The sequence below is a fragment of the Rhamphochromis sp. 'chilingali' genome (genome assembly GCF_963969265.1).
Source record: "Rhamphochromis sp. 'chilingali' genome assembly, chromosome: 10".
NCBI lineage: Eukaryota > Metazoa > Chordata > Actinopteri > Cichliformes > Cichlidae > Rhamphochromis > Rhamphochromis sp. 'chilingali'.
The window spans coordinates 20,551,383-20,572,579 of NC_137937.1; the positions used below are offsets into that span (position 1 = coordinate 20,551,383).

Here is a 21,197-nt window from a genome sequence, read left to right on the forward strand (position 1 = left end):
TAATGTGCTGAATTAAAATCAGAGATTTCGTTAATAATGAAGAAATGTTTTAAAAAAAATGGGCAGATTCTGTGGCAAGTTCTGTCCTGTTCTGCATATCCATCAGTATCAGAATAATCCACCGACAGTCAGAAATACATTACCTGGTGTAAAGCAAAAAGGATACGTTAATAATCAGCAATAAAAATAAAATTGCCATTCCTGTCTCATGAAGCCACACCTCAACACAGATTGACGGGGACACACACACACGCAGAAGCAACACTTTAAGTATATTCAGATATGCCATTATATTGATTCATTATTATAAAAGCAGTCAGAACAGCAATAACAACAATAATAATAATAATGAAATTGTTATTGTACTTTGGGTCGCATTTTGCACATTATTATGAGTCAAGTCACGCCTACTTCTGAACAAAATAGTAAAAACATATTTCAGACATTGCTTATTTTTCGTATATCTGTAAAGCTTTTTGAATATTTCTTTCTTTCGCGATTTTTACATTTTGTTCCTACCCACGAGTGTGGTTTTACATAGCCTTGTTTGTGTTTTCGATCCTGTTGTAAATAGCCTGTTATGTAAACCTGAATTGCCTCGTTTAAAGGTCGCATACAAACAGGCTGCTGTACATGTCAGTTGCCGTGATGTCACTGTTATTCATAGGTTTAGCAGTTATATTATGACTACATAATTACAAAAGAAGTGTCGCCGGGATGGATTGAAGGCATAACTTCCTTCACCGGGGGCCCTGCCTGAAAGGATAACTCGGCTCGGTTCCCTCCAATCATCAGTCTCTCTGTCAGCTGTATGTATCGTTAGCCCAGCAGCTAGCTGCAGCTCACCAGGCCAGAGCGGCCGGCCGGTGCATCATCATCCTCAGCTCCCAGCCATGGCGTTGGTTACTCTGCAGCGGTCCCCGACCCCGAGCGCCGCTTCCACCGCCAGCACAGCAACTACGACCGCGGGGGAGGTGAGTTTGGTGCCGAGTGAAGCAAAGCTTCAATGCTCCGTTGTGGTGGTGTCAGAGTGAGGATGAGGGAGATGCTGCCAGAGGAAGGCCTGCTGATTGAGACTGAATTAGCTAGTTAGTTATGCTAGGCTGTTAGCTCATGGTAGCTAGCAAACGTTTTCGTTACAGAGAGTTGTAGCTGACTATCGCTTATTCCAATTAGTCTGTGAAATCTTTTTTTGTTATTTAATAATATTAAAGAAACGCCACACCTGTTCAATTGGCCAGGTGTCCATTTTAAAGAGCTAACGTTAGCTTAGTTTGACAAGTGCCTCATAAATGATAAGAGCTGTGGCTAACATTAACGTTAGCTGTTTATGATGTGAGTGGCTGACATTAAAAATTAACGTTTTTCTTAAATATATCAAGCACACAGCACTGTCAGGGAGCTTAATGCACTGCTGCTATATTTGCATTAATTTACTGACACTAAAGCTGTGTGGATGTTTTGACTCGGCGGACTTGACCATAAAATACCTATTACAGAAATCAAATTGGAAACAGTTACACACAGATTATCGCTATTCTAATTTCCATCGTGCTGTGTCGTTGGTCGTGCGATTAAGCATGGGAAAATACCATATTCCTGGCAAACAGACACATACGACGACAACTGAAATTGTTAATACTTAACTGTAACAGTAGATAGTCACGGTTTGAGTTTTCTGCATACTTTCACTGAGAAGAAGTAATGGTTTAAGCCATTCAAAATAAGTTCCCTTTGCTATTTAAGTAGTTATTCGTTACCAGATGGGGGCGCTAACTACCAGCTATAGGCAGAGAAGCTTACCTTGTGCTGCTCTCTGCCTGTAACAGAAACTAGAATTACTATCTATAGCTGGCTTTATTTACAACCAGAAGTGTGTGAGCTGTGTTAGGTAAGGATAGGCTGAAATACTTCTTATTTCTACCTTATTTTGTACTCATAAATATGATGACACGTTATTTAGTGCAAGTAGATTGTCTCCTTTTTCTAAAGGGGATTTTTTTTTGGTCCTGCCCTGTATGTCATTGTTGCCTGACGGCTGTTTAGGTGTGACAGATAAAGCTGGCAGAAATCTGCTGCAGCTATGATGTCATCTGCTCATGAGGGGTGGGTGGGGTGGAGGAGGACTACTGTAGGAAGGGGAGGAAGGAGAACTGAGGTAAACAGGGAGGCAGGAGATACTGGTATGAAGGCACGAGGCAGCTAATGTGTGAGGTTATTTTCATGCTTATGCACAATAATAAAGACACTCAGCTCGCTGTGCATTACTTTGTGGAAGCCCGTGCAAAATGATTTCCTTCCGTCCTCCCTACGAATGGTACTCCTCATTTTTATTTTTCCTTTTAGCTGAATGTTTGTTACATTCAGCATCAACTGAGTCCCATTGCCTTTAATGCACCTTCACTGTGACAAGAAAAATCGTCTTTGGAACAACATCTTTCAAAATATTGATGAACTTTAGAGTCTTATCTACTCTTACCTTGTAAGCTTCTCTTGGTGGTGTGGCTGCCTTTAAAATGAAGGTAAAACATGTACCTTGACTACCCTGGCATTTACTTCAGAGTCATGTTTTCAATCAAACTCTACCCTAGCATCCCTACAATCCTGCTGTGGTGAGCTATTGTTGATACGGTTAAGAATAGGTGTTTGAAGTTGTACAGCTTTCTTACAGATCATTTGATCACATGAGTAGCTGTAGTGGTGGTAACCCTAGAAAGTATGCTTTATATCAAAATTTAGTATCTCTGTATGTTCATCTTCCAAAGTGTAGATGCTGAATGTATAGCACCTCTATTGCTGCTTGATTTTTTGCATACATTTATCAGAGTTTGTGCTTAGTAAAATACAGACAAGACTATAGTTCTGCTATAGCAGTAACAGTGCAGTTGAAATGATTTCAGTATGATATAAATCTTTTCTGTTATCTGTTGCAGGATTTTGGGAGTGAAGATGAACGGCGAGTAAATCTGAGGTAAGTTTACTTCAAATTTAGCTTAAGCTTTCTGTGATATGGTACCACACAGGTGTTATCAACTGACTGTCTGCATCTGCCTTTGAGTCATTTAGTAAAACCTGGAATATTGGCAAACAAGGCGCTATCGGTGAATGAGCACACCTGATTGTCAGGGTCATAAAAAGCGTGTGGGTGTGTGTCTGATTAAAGTCTACAGTTCTTAAAAGCCAACTGTAAAAAAACAAAAACCCAAACAAAAAAAACATGCTGTTCCTAGTAGTCTATCATGTAATATGTTGACAATTATGTCTGTTTATTTATCAGCACTTAGACCGATCAACGTGTTCTTGGACTGCGCGCCATTGTCTGAGTCACTTGGCGTTCCCACAGCTTTTCTTTTTTGCTGTTTAACAGACCGTGTGTGTGTGTGTGTGTGTGTGTGTGGGGCATAGATTGGAAAAAAAAAAAAAAAACTTAACATTTAGGATTTGATCTTTTTACTTATTAAAAACACATAATATCAGCATTTTTTTAAAAGTATTTGACTGCAAGCAAATTATTAAGCAGTGTTTAATGAGTGTAGATAAAAGAAAAAAAATGCTTACTGACTCTCTAGTCTGTTCGGATGGATGTGTCAGGTACACTCAGTAGCCACTTTGTTAGTTGCCAGTACCAGGTTGGAGAACTGTCTTAATTCTACGTGGCACAGATTCAGCAAGGTGCTGAAAACATTCCTCAGAGACTTTGGTCCACGCTGGTATCATCACACAGTTGATGATGATTTGTTGGCACAGTCATGACGTGAATTTCCTGTTCCACCACATCTCAAAGGTGCTCAGTTGGATTAAGATCTAGTGACACTGTAAGCCATTTGAGCACGGTGAACTCATTGTCATTTTAAAGAAACCAGTTTGAGACTTTTTGAGCTTCATGACATGGTGTGTTATTCTGATGTAAGCAGCCATCAGAAGATGGGAACAGTGTGGTCACAAAGGGATGGACATGGTCAGCATCCATACTCAGGTAGGCTGTGGCATTTAAACAATGCTCAGTGGACTAAGGAGACCAAAGTGCTTAAAGATTGCACTACCAAAATTGAGGTCTAATTTTGGTGAGCCTGTAGATTCAGTTTCCTGTTCTTAGCTGCCAGAAATGGCATCTGGTGTAGTCGTCTGCTGCTGTTGCTTATCTGCTTCAACGTTCAACGTGTTGTGCATTTGGAGATGTTCTTCTACATACTTTGGTTGCAGCAAGCGCTTTTTTTTAGTTGCTCTTCTTTTCTGTTGTATCAAAGCAGACTCGCCATTCTACTCTGGCATAAACAAGGAATTTTTGCTCAGACAGCTGTCGCTCACTGGTAAACCCTAAAGATGGCTGCGTGGGAAAATCCCAGTAGATCAGCAGTTTCTGAAATACTCTGACCAGCCTGCTTTCTTTCCATTTTGATGCTCAGTTTAAACTTTTACAGGTCATAGTAACTATGTCAGGTGTATCTAATAATGCATCATATATATTATGTGTTTATATTATGTAGGAATATGAGAAATCTGACATGACTATAATGTACAGCAGCCATAATTGTTGTAATCTGTTCTTTTCAGTCTGAAGTGGGTTTCCCTTTGTGTTCCTGATCTTATAACAAGAACAAGAGTGCATTTTTAGAACAGTCAATGATTTCAAGAAACCACTTGGCTCTAGTAACTTGTGTTTTGAGCATTCAAATTTGTGAATACTCCCAAGCTGAATATGTTTGGTTTGTTATCTTTGGATAAGGGATTAATGCATTACAAGTTCTATGACTCAGCTGTGTTCAGTAATAAACTCAGTTTTCTTCCAAAAGTTTCTTCTGAGTCCCTGGGGCAGCTTGAGAGAGAGAAAGAGGTGTGTTTTTTCAAAATAGAGTAATTGTCCCTTTATCGTGTGTTATTTTATTCTTTTTGTAACATTAATGCAAATGCACTGTTTTAGGCTCTTTGAGTTTATGTTGATGTAGATGTGTAAATATTTTTGACAGAGAAAACATGAAGCAATTTTTAAAAAAAGTTTTCTTCCAATAACTGTGCAAGATGTGAAGGTTTAAAACATTAAATGCAATGACTGTAACCGCTGTATTTTGAAAAATGAACTCTGCCAAACTGAATCTCAAAGCACAGGCAGACTTTTTTATTTCACAACAAATCAATACAATAACTTTTGTAACAGCTTAGTCCCATGTACAAAATAAACTTGTCAAGACGGTGAAACAGAGAAAGCCGGTCTTTGTGTGTCACTAATATTGACAGATTTCTCTTTTCTCCTGTTGAAAGTTCTTTGTTCTCATAAACTTGATTCCCTGATTTCTTATTATTCACTTTGGATGATGTGTGCACATTCATCATTTTAAGAGCTTCGTTTCTTTTGGAGTTATGCAATCTTCTGTGCTGTGTCCCCAAGCAATGCATGTGTGAGGGAATGATCTATGTGTGATGCGAGTGCTGGCATGCCTCAAGATTTCTTTCATTTTTTGAGGAGTCTGTAAGATAACATTCTGTGGTTAAAATGCCAGTAAATTCATGTTTATAGTAAGGTGTAATAAGTTGTCTTTTACTTGACAGGCACTGCTTATCTTCTGTGGTAGATATGTAGTTGCATCTGTTAATTGACAGCTGTGCATCTGCCAACTGGGAGTATTTGTGCTCGCTGTTCCTGGCCCACCTCGATAATGATGACGAATTGGAGGGGTTGATTTGGGCCAACATAAACATCATGCAGGTGTCTATGGCGCTAAACCAAGGAATGATTTCATTTTACCACCTTGTACACAGCAGAGGTGGGCAAGACACAGAATCGGACAAAAATGTGTGTTAATGTGTGCGTTAGAGAAAGAAAGCACAGCACAGATAGTGAGATGAAGGACTGGTAGATGAGGTTGTCCACAGGCACTATTATACTTGTACTTTTATTGTCCAGAAAGTAAATACTTTTACTTTTTTTTTTTTTTTTTTTTTTTTTTTTTTTTGGCAGAACAAACTACAGTAGAATCACCAGATCCGGGTCTATTTTTCTCTGTAACACGATGACGTTATTTGTTTCCTGTTCAGGTCCTTCAAAACTCCACAGATACTTGAGGTCTGTTCCTCCATGTCTGGCCCCTCCCTCTCTTTACTGCTTTCAGTGGTGTCAGTGAGAAAAATGCCAGCATTATGCAACTGACAGCCCCGAGAGGAGGCTTTTTTCCCCTTATTGTGCTGCTGTGTGCAAAACACTCTAAGACCGTGGATAAACCCGCCTGGTTACAGCCTCTGTGTAGCCTCTTTGTGAGTGCTCAGTCTAGTCCAGAGTACCTTTCTAACATAGCAGCTCACCTGGTGACTCAGAGCAGTGCTTTAGCAGACATCTGGTCCTGCTTGGCCCCATTCAGGTCCACCTGGACACTTTTACAGGAACAGCCTACACCTTAATTAAATGACATGCCTTTATTCCTACCTGTTGCTTCTAAAGCTTGACCTTAAATGCAGAATAAGTTCCTATGTTCAGGTCTACGCTTCTGTTTCCTGCACCTGGCACATCAAGCTGTTTAGGGTTTCACCTGGACTGCCACAGAGCAGTTTGTAGAGTACAGCACCTGCTAGTAACCACGGGTGTTACAGACGATGTCCCATTGTTGAGGAGAAAAGGAGGGCTATCTTGTTATCCGTGTCGCAGAGCTATTGTTAGTGTCTGTTAGCCAATCTTCTCAGATTAACACAGTAGTGCCGCTTCATTGTAAATGTGTGGGGGGTTAAATGCTTGGTGAGAAAGAGAAAGTGCAAAGGAAAGTTATAGCCTAGGCTACCATGTGGCTGCACGTTTCACCAATTGTTGTGAACTATAATGGCCTCATTGTATTTAATTTCAGTTCCATATTTTCCTTCTTTACCTGCATTTAAAAGCAATAGTCCTTGCTGACATATTAGACATAGAAGATATGCTTGTTTTCACCTCTTGTAATCTCCAACAATATAACACAATGTTGTTTGTTTGTGGTTCATGTGAATGAGTGAGAACCAGCACTGGCCACTTTAAGGAAAGAGCCAAGATAATCCCTCCCTTATAAGCCTGCGTATAATGAGATTTAGGAGTTTTGGGACGTTGCCAGTTCTTACTGTCCTATCCAGCCATGCTTGGCCCATGTGTCAAGCAGCCTGGAGGAACTACCTTGGATTCTGTTGACCTATAATGTGGCATGGAGACATCCCATTAGGGAGTTTCAAGCCAAAATTCCTCAGTCTGCTTTTTTGTCTTTCAAGTGGTTTTGCTTTTCCCCTGCTTTTCCGTCGTTTTGCAGACATGTTTTTAGCAACACAACATCCTGGAGATAAATGTTCTGCATTAGCTAAGGAAGAAACCACCTCTCTTTAACTTTGTCATTCTCAGCTGACACAGATTTCATACTGGAGATCTGCACTTTGAGTGATACTGGAATATCTTAATCGTAACAGAGCTCAGTGTAACACTGCAAAAGTGTGTGATAGAGACAGGACAGACTGGGAGACGAGGGAGACTGGCTGTGTGAGCCTGAGGCAACGGGTGGAGGCTGCACTATGTCCCTGCAGGAAGAAGGCTGACTTGCACAAAGAGACGCTCACATGAGGGAGGAGGAGGAGGTGAAACGGAGGGAGTGGCATCTGAACAGGCGGCACTTCTCTACTGAGCAGCGCAGATGAGTACAGGCTGTCAGTCAGTCTGTCACTCAAGAGTGCTGTAGCCACCATTCTTCTCTTGCTTTGCTCCTTCGCTGTTTCTGGAGGCTGACCAAGAGGGGTTACCTCGTGCAGGAGACGCGTGTGTCTGGTTCGGGTTAACAGGATGTATCTGGTTGTAGAAGCCATTGAGGAGGCCATGATGAAGATGCTACCTTATTTTGTGAAGAATGCAGTGTTGACCCAGAGTGAGATAAACCGCATGTAAGTTAAGTTTAACTTCTAAATGGGATTTAAACAGCTAAGAATGAAATCCTTCACTGATATGATAGTGGTTAGATTTTTAAACAACTTGGTATAGTCTAACTTTTAATAAAATCTGTCAGTATAAGTTGTTGAAGATTGGCTGGATTCTATTCTAACAGATGCCATGGTGTCTTTTCAGGTCAACAGACTAAGTTGGTTTTAGGACTTTTCCTGCTGATATGAGATAATGAACATCAGTTAAAAGGAGTTATGCGATTCCAAAATCTTGGATTCACCATCATTCTGTTAGTAGCTGTGCTCTTGTGACTTTTTCACTGTGATCTTTTCACTATGATGTAAATAAGGTATGGGTACAGCACTCCACATTCTAGCTGAATCATTTTGGCTATCTGGCGAGCTTTTCTTTCATAGTCATTTGTTGTTTTTGTTTTGCTTTGATACCAGATGTATTTTTAGCCATAGTGTTTGTGGAGAAGCTGATAGCAGGGTGCTGCAGGGTAAGAGACAGTAGGTTCAATTAGGATGTCTGAGTGTGATCGTGAAGCTGCGGGACAGCTCTTGATTTTACACGAGGACAAGTTTCACAGATTCTCAAATTTCACCAGAGTGCACTTTTGGTTTTTGGTTTTTTTGCTAGAAGTTATCTAGTATCACAGGTTAAGATCAGTGAACTTACAGTTGGATTACAACTTAGAAAATTAAGGCAGCATGGATTTTGTGCAAATTGCTGAGCAATAATGGGGCTGTTGCTCTGCTCTTGCTCTTGGTATTGCCACTTTTGGCACATATAGTCGTTCCCTGACAGTAGACCTTCCTGACAGCGTAATAAATCCCAAGCAGAGAACACAGTGAAACAAAAATCCTCCAAAGTGAGACAAAAAGCTCTTGTTGAGAGGTGTCCGCCCCCATACTTTGTCACTGAAACTTTTTTGCTGTGCTGCTGGGGGCGGCCGGAGTTTATTGTGAGGTGTACAAAACGAAATCCTTTGTTCCCACAAAATCATCTGTTTTGAGCCAGGCTTGCTCTTGTGTATGTGGGTTGTGAAAGTATGATCAGAGAGGGCTGTTTGGGAGAGGAATTCCAGAGCTGGATATAAAAATGTGCAGTAGTTGATTTAATTCAGATGAGGACATTTATGATAATAATTCATATTTGAGTTTTTCCTCTGAGGCAACCTTAGGAGCCACTGCAGTAATCGGCAGTTTCCCCTGGAAGTGTGATTTCATCTCAATTCTTTTCATTAAACTTCTGCAAACTTGAGAAGCAAAATATTTTTTCTTTTCTTTCATAATCATAAACTGATGCCAGTGTTGCTTTCTAAGCTCACACAACTTGAAAACCGTGATTTCCTGACGACCGTATTTGCAGGCAGGCACTTCTTTAGTACATGTTAGGATTTTGTTTTTTCAAAGATGTCCTGGTTTGCCAGAGTGCACACACAGAATACGTGATGCGTGTGTTCCACGCAGCTGCCAGGTACTGTAGATTTATGAATGCGTTGACATTGTTTTTCAGTGAAATGGAATGATTGAATTCAGCCCGGAGGAAACACCTCACTTATTTATTTATTTTTGCGCCTTCATACTTGTGTCGTCTGTTGACACGTCTTAAGCCTAACCTGAAAAATTCATGGATTTTTACAAGCAGGTGTGACGTAGTAATTGCTGCTTTTCGGTCTTTGTGGAGGTTAAGCGCCGCAAACAGCTGCAGTTTGGTCAGTTATTTGGGCCTGTGCTGCATTATACCAAGACAGTGGAGTCCTGACAGGTCAAATCTGAGTGCAGCAGAAAAAAGACAGATAAGCATTCAGGATCAAAGCTTGATTCATGGCGGCTGCAGACCTGACGTCTGGGCCTGTAACATGGCAGCTGGGCTTTTCCACTCAGCTGTTGAGGTAATTCGTCCTCAGCAGACAACCAGGATTTATTGTCATCTCATTGGATGTTTCCAACTGAACAGAAGCATCCTGTTAAAAAAAAAAAAAAAAAAAATTCATTTGTCTCGTGTCCCACTGTTTGGTTGAGTTTTCCAAAGAGCAACCTGAGCTGTTGCTCTGCTGAGTTGTAGTTTACACACAGTGTGTCTTTTCTAAAGATGTGTAACCCCTGACTTTCCTCTCATTTGTTTGCAGCCTGAGTGAGAGCTTCTTCATGGTGAAGGGTGCTGCTCTCTTTCTGCAGCAGGGAAGCAGTCACCAGGGCCAGAAAGCACATCCTCATCACAAACATGCAGGTGAGACACTACAATACCCACGTCATTCACCCAAACTGAACTCATGAGCTTGTGAATCTCTTCATTAGACTTCTCATCCAGGTTAGCTGGTAAACTTCCTAACACTGCAGCAGATGTTTGCGGCTGAGGTGTGGAGAATGGAGGCTGCCTCGTTGATAAGCATGTTCCAGACGTGTAGCTTAGGCAGATTAGTGCTTAAATCCAGCGTATGTTAGCACTGTGGACAAAACTTCTGCTGACGATTAAAGGAGGGCCTTATCATTTGAACTACTTTGCTTGTGTTAACTTTACCTAGTAACTATAAACAGTTGTACTCAGATTTCCCTTTTGTGACTTTGTTTGGTAGTTTTTCATCATTTTAGATCAAGCAAGATAAACAAAATTATTCAAGTTTAATTTTTTATGTGAAACCGAGTTTGTGGTTCTTTGTGTAAATTAATGCCACAATACCATTATATTGCAATAGAATACTGGAATTTGGATATTGTAGAAATAGAACCATTATGCAAATTGTTTTAAGTCTCTCATTTATGGTTACACTCCTGTGAGGCCTGTTTGAACTTAAACTAGTGATTTATCTGTAATTGATTTTCTATTGATTAAAGTCAGAGGTTTCGTTACAAGTTGAACTGAACTTGCATGTATCTTTAATCACTTTTGAAAGACACAATTATAGCTTTAAAGACATAAGGCTTACGAGTCAGTCCAATGACATTATGGGTCTTTAACACTAGCCAACAGTTGAAGCACTGCCAAGTCACTTGGCAAGTGCTGGCTGCGGCTGGCAGCTTGGTCTATGCTGCCAGCCACTTTGTCAGGTAACCCACATATTTGAAGGTCCTACTTTGTCCTCAAACACATTTTACTATGGAAATACTTGTGTAATTTCCCAGTAACTCTGGCCTTTAAGAAACGAAAAGTGCAGAACAGTGAGAGGGATTCATGCAAAACGTGCATGAGAAGAACAACTGCTCTGTGGGAATAAAATATTTTGGTCTCATCAACCAGTTCTGTGGAAATAACCATGACATTAAAAATACAATGCTCTGCAATCTGGGAGTCAATATTTATGTGGCTGTGACGTGTTTGACTTTACATATGAGTGAGCTGTTTGGTTGTTGTTAACTTCTCTCCAGGCTCAGTGGTTTAAGTGAAGACTTTAAGTTGAACTAGTTTAAACGAGACTAACAAAACAATGCATTTATGTGTTGAGTATGACTGGTAACTTGCAGCTGTTAGTGTTAGGAACTCACTTGACTTTGATCCACAGCATGTGAATAGTTTTCTGAGGATTTATTTCTAACAGCTATGAAGAAGGAACCCAAAGCATAAACAGGGTCTGTCAAATAAATTCAGAGTAATGTTTTAGTACTGAAAGCAATAACTTGGTGGAGGAGCTTTAGAATACCTTCAATATAGTGTTGATCCTCCTCTTTTTTTTATTTGTAGGTTTTAAATATAATGTATATAGTTTAAGCCTGGCCCAAAAATCAGAGCAGAGAAATGACATGACACTGCCAGAAAGAGTCTTTTACCTTGTCTCATGCCAGTATCTGTAAGTTAAACCAGTCAGGATGTCAGTTTGTTTCTCCTGACCTGTTGTGACATATTTCAAAATAGCTGGCTCTCTATCAACTGCTGGTCCATCTTCACGCCCTGTTTTATTATCCAGCTCCACTGACATGTCTTGGCAGATAGATCACTCAGTGATATAAAAGGAGCCAAGACAAGTTCTTGAGTTGTTGTGGTTAGATAAATTTGTGCATGCAATTTCATTGTCAGTTCACGTTTTGTCAGCTGATAAGAATCACTGAGCAGGTGATCTGTTCGTTTTTCCAGGAGCAGGTATTAGTTTTGGCCTTGATGTTCAACACTAGGGAGCAGCCTAATTTCACTTACCTTCAGTATCCTGCAGCAGTGCATTTAATAAGCCACTGTGCTTGCTTTTTATTCTCCTTAATTCTCCTTATTGTTTTCAAACTACAAATGTGTGTATGCTGATGAAAATTTATAATAACTGTCACCACCTCAACAGGTGATTTACCTCAACACCTGCAGGTGATGATAAACATTCTTCGATCAGAGGACAGAATCAAACTGGTAAGAGACAGCTTAAATCTGTTCATACATCTAGATGGAAATATGCACACACACACACACACACACACACACAGTGAGACCAGTGACTAACAAACCCTCCAGAATGCATTTTATTGTGTAATCAGATGCTTATTTGCTCACTGTAATTATTAGCTCACAAGGGCAGGTTTGAACATACTCAGGAGAGCATTACAACATGTTTCCATAGCATAGGGGTGTATGTGTTACCCACTTTATGTTTACCACCTATGTGCCCGCACACATCCTGAGCACTCAGCTACCCTGTTGCATCAAGCGTGCGACACTTTGTTGGACAGAAAAGCAGTTTACCAGAATTTTCTTGCTTCTCCTGTGCATTAGCTTTTCTGCCTGTGTGAAGGCAGTTAACACAATGTTTACATTTTAATTATTATATAAATACTTAAATTAGTGTTTTGAAATTTTATAACCTGGATGAAACACTTTGAATTCCACTGTTTGTGTCTTGTGCAGGCGGTACGGCTGGAGAGTGCATGGTCAGATCGTGTGCGGTACATGGTGGTGGTGTACACCAGTGGGCGACAAGACACAGAGGAGAACATCCTTCTGGGAATCGACTTCACCAACAAAGACTGGTAAAATATGTAGAGTTTAATATTCTTAAAGGCTAAGCTCCATTAAAGATTTGATATTTTTATTGACTTTGTGTTTATTCTGAACAAGACAGATGAAATACTTTATACAATATGTACTTGTGAATGTAGATAGCACTCACCTGCACCACTCTGACTGAAGCTTAAAATATGTCCTTGTTTCTAGCCACACACAAGCTCAAACCTTTGTACCTTAAAACAGTTGACATTTAAATGTTACCATTTCTCTGTTGGAGGTATGGAGTTACCTGTGAAGCTAGTAGTTTTAAACAAAATACAAATTTCTTGTAACAACTGAATTAAAAGTCCATGTAAACATTGTTCTTTCATTCCCCCTTTTTGCCTTTTTTATTCTACTTTTCCAGTAAAAGCTGCTCGATAGGCATGGTGCTACCTCTGTGGAGCGATACAAAGATCCACTTGGATGGAGATGGGTGAGTTTGTTTTTTTTTGTTTGTTTTTTTAAATTCTTTCTTTATGACCCTTGTTTTAAGGACAGAGGCCACAGCTGGAGCATTATCGTGCTGCTTTTTTTTTTTTTTTTTTTTTTTTTTTTTGCATCCATCCCTGACACTTTAGATGAACACATAGTAACCATCTGTTTTATTTGCTCCTCAGGGGTTTTACTGTGAACACGGCAGGTCGGACTCATGTCTTCAAACCCGTGTCAGTGCAGGCTATGTGGTGAGTAATGATCAACCCCCGGAGTCACAGTGGCTGGCTGCTACAGTTGACTTTCACACAACAATAAATCCCCTAATAGACAGACTCTGCTGCAATGGTGCAGGCTGAGGCAGTGCTCAATATGCCACCTACTGGCATAAAGACATATGTGCACAAAAGTGCACAAGGCCAAACTGTAAACAACACAATCATGTGATTTTATTTTATTATTATTTTTTTCATCATTAAAGAGAATCAAACTATCAATTCTTTATTTTCCTATTCAACAACCATCTAGGTCAGCCCTGCAGGTTCTGCACAAAGCATGCGAGGTTTCACGCAGGTATAACTATTTCCCTGGAGGAATGGCTCTCACCTGGATGGGCTACTATGAGAGCTGCATTGCTTCAGACCAGAGCTGCATCAACGAGTGGAACGCCATGAAGGACTTGGAGACCACACGACCAGACTCACCCACCATGTTTGTCGACAAGTCAGTAAACACGGTGCAACTTAAATTTTGTTGAAATGGGTTCAGATTCTTTTGGAGCAGCTGTCTTTAACAAGTGCTGAGAGTTTCATGAGACATCATCTTTTGCAGGCCTTCAGAGAGAGAGAGGACAGAGTGCCTTATTAAAGCAAAACTCAGAAGCATCATGACGTGCCAGGACCTTGAGAACGTCACCTCCAAACAGGTTTAAAAAAAAAAAAAAAAAGTCATTTACTTTCCATTTCATGTGGTTTAGTTTTGAAAGGCTTCCTTTAAATTTTATTCTTTAAAGATTTATCATTATTTATGGAAATACTTGGGCACGCCTGTGCAAATTTCTTGCTTTGGAAGTGAAAAGAACTACTAAGCAAACACCTAAACATGCATCCTACTTTTTTCTCATTAACTTAAATTATAGCATTTGGCTATCCTACCAAGTTAGTTGTTACTAACCCCTCTTTACACCATTTATCTTTTCTATTCTTGATTTAGGATTTTATTCACTTTTTACCATATAGCATAAAGTCTCCCTGCAGAGTTTCTGTTTAGGAAACTCTGAATGCCACTCCATACACTTTGTGCTTGTTGAGCTCTAGATTGGATTTGTTTTTTACTTAAATTTGGTCACTGTAGTCTCTTCATCAAGAAACGGATACAGTGAATTGGGCTTACCCAAGCGCAATGCTTTAGTCTTCTGTGATGAGGTTGCAGGTAGGATTTCCTTTTTAGATGTAGATCCTGTTTCTGCATCAGTGCTGCAGAGTGGAGAGGTGCAGTGCCACTTGTGTCAGCTAAACCTTCCTGCAGCTCCTTTGCAGTTATATGAAGGTCAATATTCTGCTTAGGTTTCACCCAGCAGATGGGCAGTTGTATCTGAAAGTATTAATAGTCTTTAAGATGTTGTCAATACCTCCATGTTATTGCTTTAACTGCCATTTCTTAATGTCAATTTTTGACTGTCTAGCTTGCAAGATAAAAGATTTTTGAATAGCCCCTGTCCTTTGTTTTGGTAGGTCACTTGATGAAATAAAAATCAATGGACTAACTTGTTAAAAGAGATCACTTAAATGTGTGTTTATTGCCCTTCACACATAAGTCATGCTGTGTTGGTTTTTTTTGTTGTTTTTTTTGTTCAGATCCGTACAGAGTTGGAGCAACACATGAACTGCAACCTTAAGGAATACAAAGAGTTCATTGATAATGAGATGCTGTTGATCCTGGGTCAGATGGACAAAGCCACCCTCATCTTTGACCATGTCTACCTGGTGGGAAAACTAATGCTGTCTCTTACATTGACAGAAACATTTGCTACATCTGTTGTTTCCTGCGAGTAGCTGAGATAAAATGATTCCTTTTCTGTTCTACCCCAAAGGAACATTAGTGTTAAAGTAATCTTGCCTTTAAAATCATTGTTTTGGAGAAAGAACAGTCTCCCGAAGATTTGAAAATATACCCAGTCTAAACATTATTTTCTCTCATTTTGTTTTTTAGGGCTCTGAATGGAATGCATCTAATTTGGAGGAGCTGCAAGAGTCAGGGTGATTTATTTTAGATAATAGAGAAGCTCAGATATCCACATAAAAAAACATATTTTCATTATGATTTGAGCAAGAAAGAATGCTGTTGATGAGTTCATGTTATCTTTCCTCCCCAGGGTGGCCTATATACTCAATGTAACCCGAGAAATAGACAACTTCTTTCCAGGCACATTCAGTTATCACAACATACGCGTCTACGATGAAGAGGCCACCGACCTGCTTGCTCACTGGAATGACACATATAACTTCATTGTTAAAGCAAAGTGAGTCCTGAGTGGAACAGAAAACATGTCGATGATATAACTATCTGTATGTCATCATCACTAGAGACTTACTGTCAACAAAGCTAGTATTTTAGTGAAGTAACACATTAGTACATATAAATATACAGCTGAGGTCATAAATGACCCCACTTGGTAACTTCAAGGTTGTAGTACATACACTTACTCATTCATTAGGCACACCTTGCTAATACTAGGTCAGACCCCCTTTTGCAGTCAGAACTGCCTAAAATTCTTTATGCCGTAAATTCAACAAGGAAACATTCCTCAGAGATTTTGGTCCATATTGACATGATAGCATCACGCAGCAGATGATGCGAATCCCCTGTTCCACCACAGCCCAAAGGTGCTCTCTTGGATTATCCTGCTGGAAGCAGCTGTCATAAGATGGCCCCACTGTTTTATGTAATACTCAGGTAGGCTGTGGAGTTTAGTGTTCGGCTGGTAGCAAATATCCTTCATACTATTGCACCACCACCACAAGCCTGTCTGGCACAAACAACCATGCCACGTTCACTTAAACTGCCTTTCTCCCCAATTCTGATGCTCAGTTTAAACTTCAGCAGGTTGTCATGACCGTGTCTAAATGACTGAAAGCCATTGAGGTGTTCCCATGTGATTGAATGTTTAGATATTTGTGTTAAAAAGAAGTTGAACAGGTTTAGTTAACAATCTGTTATGTAGCAGAAAAACAGAATTCCAGCTTAACTTCCTGCTTTAGGGATCATATTTTCTGACAACACTTGAACCAGCCAGGCAGGTTCTTGAAGTGCTGATTAACACAAAATTTGCTTTGATAAAGTTCACACAGTGGGGAAATAAAGGGATCCACCAGTTTAAGTGTTGGGGAGGTGCTCAAGTCCATAAGCTGAGGCCACAAGTGGAAAAAGAGAGATTTTGGGAGTGAGAGAAGGAGCAGCAAGGAGAGAACAAAGTAAACAATTGAGAAAACAAACCTCACATGATTATTTTATCACGTGTGTGTTCCAAAATATTGCTTAATAAGTGTAAAACCGTTTCAGCATTTTCTGGTTTACTTTGATCATCCCTTTCACAAAACAGCTGAATCGAGTAATAGAATGAGTCTGGTTTACTTATTAAGAAAATTAGTCCTCAGATGCCTCTTTTGTTTTTAATCTACTATCCAACCTCAACAGTTTTTCAGATGAGACGAAGGCAAATGTGGAACAGGAAAGTTTGTAGTTTATTTGGTTATTTTCATTGCTAATTGATGTTTATGTGTGTTTTATAAAAATGTGCATGTATTCCTTCCCACAGAAAGAACCGCTCCAAGTGTCTCGTTCACTGCAAGATGGGTGTCAGTCGGTCTGCCTCCACCGTCATCGCTTATGCCATGAAGGAGTACGGCTGGTCGCTAGAGAAAGCTTATAACTTTGTCAAGCAAAAGAGGAGCATCACGCGACCCAACCCAGCTTTCATGAGACAGCTGGCAGAATACGAAGGCATCTTGGATGCCAGGTATAATCCCTCGATTGATCTATGCATAAATTGTAGGTGAACTCTTTAAGCTTTTTTAAACTTGTTTGGTCTCTCTCTGTTTTCAGTAAACAACGGCACAACAAGCTCTGGCATCCAGACGGAGACTGTGAGATGGCCGAGGGACAGCAGGGAATGGCTCAGTGCTGCAGAGGAGAGGAGGGAGGCATCCTGACTCCAGATCCAGGAATGTCTCCCTGCTGTGAGGAAGCACTATCTGATAAAGGTGCAGCGTGCCCCTCCCCATGCAGGACTGTTCCCCTGGAGAACGACCCAGCCTACAACAACTATTACTTCCGCCGTCTCTCTGACTCTGCGCTGGACAGTGAACCATCAACACCTGTGCGCGGCCCTCCCCTTCTCGGCATGGAGAAGGTCTTTATAGAAATTGAGGATGTGGAAAGGGATGCTCTGCTGGATGACGAGGCCTTTGATGGCCGTGAGGGCTTGCCGCTCCCCCACTTTGGGCCGACGGCAGAGGGGACTGCGGCCCAGACCTGCAGTCGCGGTCCGGAGCCCCTTGAGGAGCTGCGTCTGAGGCTGGAATTCAGCACAGTGGAGGAGGAGGAGGAGGAGGACGTGCAAAAGGAGGAGGCAGAGATGGAGGTATTAATGCAGCCAGATGATGAAGGCGGTGGTGAAACGCAAGATGTCGAAGTAGAGGGTAATGGGATGGACCTGGCAAGTCTCAATGAAAATTCCAACAATAACAACCATTTCAGCACTCCATGCAACTACAATGTAAGTTTGAAAATTGAAGTTTAGCCCATATTTCAGACTGAAAATGCTAAATATTTGCATAAATAACTTGATTGTTGCATTTGTTTTTCTGCGCCGTCTTTATTTAGAAAAAAGCTTCCTCCATCCTTCTTCCAGCCGATGCTTCTACGCCACTGCCTTGGTGTGATCAGACCAAGTCTTATCTGAAACGAGATTCTCCAAACTTGGCTTCTAAGCGTTGCCTTAACCTGACTCCTCCCGAAGTCCCAAGTGCTTCATTCCTACAGTCCCATACCTCATCTGAAGGCCTCAGATCCTCAGTGGGACTGCGGTGCCCCTGTGGGCCTCTGTGTGACTGTGCCAACTGTGCTGCCTCCCCAACCAAGGCTCCACTTGAAAGAGAGGAACGGCTTGGAGAATCACTGCAGTTAGTAGAGCCTGAGCATAATGGGGAGTTCTCTGAAGTAAAGACTGAGCTTGATGAGAGTCAGTCTGCTAGTGCCTCAGAGGCTCTCCCTGAGCTGATGAAAATCGATTCTGAGGACGACAAGCCTGCAGTGGCTTGCTACCTTGGCCAACAACAGGAGACCCTTTTACAGCTGCGACAATCTGGGTTGGTCCGCCGCCGTGCAGAGAGACTAGAGAGACTTGCGGGTTTATCTCAGGAAAGCCTGAACTCTCTGAAGCCTTTGCACGGATGCCAAATGTCCCAAAAGAGTCCCTTTCACACTGAGGAGGACGAGGAGTTCTCCAGCGACTTCGCTAAATCTTCAACGCCATGCCAAGTGCGGTTAGAGCCACTGGTCGTGCCACTGACCAATGAAGCCTTGTTGGGGGTGGTGGGGTCTGGGCTGCTTACACCCACCTCCTCGCCTCACGGCTCCACCTTGACACGCAGCTCCAGCAGTGACAGCCTGAGGAGCGTGAGGGGGAAGCCTGGCCTCGTACGCCAGAGGGCACAGGAGATCGAGACCCGCATGCGGCTAGCTGGCCTTACTGTGCCCTCGAGGCTGAAGCGGTCCAACTCGCTGGCCAAGTTGGGCAGCCTCAACCTGTCCTCCGAGGACCTGTGTTCAGTCTGCTCCTCAGATGCAGGAACACTCCTGCTCCTCTCACTGTCGCCAGAGCCAGACCCCAGCTTGGACTGGGACTCCCCGACCACCTCTGCGCTATCCCGGCCCCGCAAGGACTTGCACACTCCAGAGAGGGCACGACCAGGTGAACCTAGAAGCTGACAAATCAAGTGGAGGCTGTATACGGTCCACTCATCCCCTCTTCTGTCACCCTGCGGGGCTGAAGAAGGTTGTACAGATTCTGGAAACGGGAAAGGGTCGAGTCTGAGAAAATAAAAAGAAAGCCAACTGTTGTTATAAGGAGTGTATGCTCTCCTTTGCCACATTGTTTCTCAAACTGCTGTTCACAGTGATGAAAGTCATATTGCTGTATCTGAGAAGTGTGTAAAGCCATCAGTTCACCTCTAAGTTGTTTGATTTATGGACAAACAAGTGCCTTACCTACGAGACCAGAGGCACAGAGCTGTGTGTTCGTCCGCAGAACGAGACGGTACGGTGATCTGTAACCTTTAATTTGGTGTCCACTGGCACTTATCTTATTTTTATCTGTCGGGTACAAAGTGGTAGCCTACATTGATGAACTTGATTCCCTCAAAGAGCTTCACATAAAGCAAACTGTTGAATAAACATAGTTGTTTACCACACGGTTTATGTTTAAGATGCTAGCGGGTTGTAAAATTAATGGTTACCTCATGTTGTGTTCATGGAGCTTTTGCTCACATGAACGCCAACCAAGAGTTCAAGTCAGTTCAGTTGCTGATGTCTAGTTAAAGTGAGGAAATCAGTTTGGTTTTTAAATCCATTTTAATGCATTTACTATGTGTTAGTCCCTGAGTGAGTGAATGGGATGAGAGTAGAGAGGAGAGGTAACTTTTTGCCAGAGGCACGCTCACTGTTCTCAACAAACAGAAACATTTCTGAGTTTGTTGTTCCTTTGCACTGCTTTTTTATTGAGTGAATACTGGTACACAACAAGCTATCTTCCAAAATAACATTGGAGTAATGTTATTGACCTCATCATTCCCTACAATGTTCACTGTTCTTGGAGAGCGGAGTGTGGAGTCACACTACATGGCTGAAAATCATAAAGCGTGACAGAAACTGGGGATTTATGACAGCTAAAGTTAGCTGAACATTCTTGACAAAACAACAGAAAACATTACAACATTCTTTACCTTAAAATTATTTAAGGGTTGCCAACATTTTTAGCTCACAACATTTTTTTACTTTTTTTTTTTTTTCCAATGTGAAAGACCAAAGTGTTTTTGTTTTTTTGTTTTTTTAAGTTTTTTAATTTTGGCTGTCTTAAATAGGAAATGCCGTTGAAGCTGTATAAAACATGTGAATCATAACGTCAATCACGTACATATTTAAATGCTGTCACATCTGTTTTGCACCTTTTGGGAGAAACAAAAGAGACTCGTTGGAGTCACCGGGCTCATAGCTGTTAAGCTTTTACACTCATATCATTAATGAGTTCTGAAGCTTTTGTCACACTGACGTGACAGCGATCACAGTAGGTTACTTCATGGTTTGGTAACCATTTTCTTTTTATATTTAAGTATGCAGTAATTTTTGTACTGTACATTGCTGTAGTTTGAATGCATATTGCACTTTTTATGTTGGTAAAGATACTGTACTGTATGTGTTAATTATGGAAATAAACATTTCTTTTACATAATTGCTTTTGCTCTTCCCTCTCGGAGCATAATTCTTTCAAAACTGAAGAGTTACTCAGGATTTCGTAAAAGATCCAAACGTTGCAATTCGGGGTCAAATGCCAGAGGGGACCGACAGGAATCGCAGTCGTCTCAAAACTGAGCCCCCAACAGTTAAGAACTGGTTCATGAAGATAAAGTAAATGGAAAAATAACATACAACAACAATACAAAATAACACACATGGAAATACAGTCTATAAAGCAAAAATGGAGTTTGAATAATTCTAACCAGCTTTAAAGTTAATACTTGGTATGAACACCTTTCTTATCATACCAAGTCGTCTTTGTGTGAAAAGACTTGTCTGTGTCTGACATTTTTCATAGATTCAACTAAAGTGGGAACAAATTTGCTGTTTTTGTGACAAGCTG

The 21,197-nt window shown here is 41.1% G+C and overlaps 1 protein-coding gene across 2 annotated transcripts; it reads left to right on the forward strand.

The window, feature by feature from the left end:
• Positions 1–141: 141 nt before the first annotated feature.
• On the forward strand, positions 142–20,789 carry ssh1a (slingshot protein phosphatase 1a). Of its 2 annotated transcripts, XM_080893726.1 has the most exons (15): positions 142–974; positions 2,934–2,971; positions 10,014–10,114; positions 12,150–12,214; positions 12,707–12,828; positions 13,212–13,280; positions 13,465–13,530; positions 13,808–14,002; positions 14,111–14,204; positions 15,136–15,264; positions 15,491–15,537; positions 15,654–15,800; positions 17,097–17,297; positions 17,384–18,056; positions 18,164–20,789. In XM_080893726.1, the coding sequence occupies exons 1-15, from the start codon at positions 894–896 to the stop codon at positions 19,268–19,270; spliced, it is 3,135 nt and encodes a 1,044-aa protein (XP_080749852.1). In that variant the 5' UTR covers positions 142–893; the 3' UTR covers positions 19,271–20,789. The 2 variants fall into 2 exon arrangements, with proteins under 2 accessions (XP_080749852.1, XP_080749853.1); XM_080893727.1 differs by lacking the exons at positions 142–974; positions 2,934–2,971 and adding an exon at positions 7,617–7,878.
• Positions 20,790–21,197: the final 408 nt, after the last annotated feature.

Excerpts from the sequence above, each read along its gene's own strand:
- ssh1a (XM_080893726.1), top strand. The coding sequence starts at position 894 with ATGGCGTTGGTTACTCTGCAGCGGTCCCCGACCCCGAGCGCCGCTTCC. Across the intron at positions 2,972-10,013 it reads GAACGGCGAGTAAATCTGAG|CCTGAGTGAGAGCTTCTTCA; the intron begins GTAAGTTTACTT and ends ATTTGTTTGCAG. Across the intron at positions 15,801-17,096 it reads AACTTCATTGTTAAAGCAAA|AAAGAACCGCTCCAAGTGTC; the intron begins GTGAGTCCTGAG and ends TCCTTCCCACAG.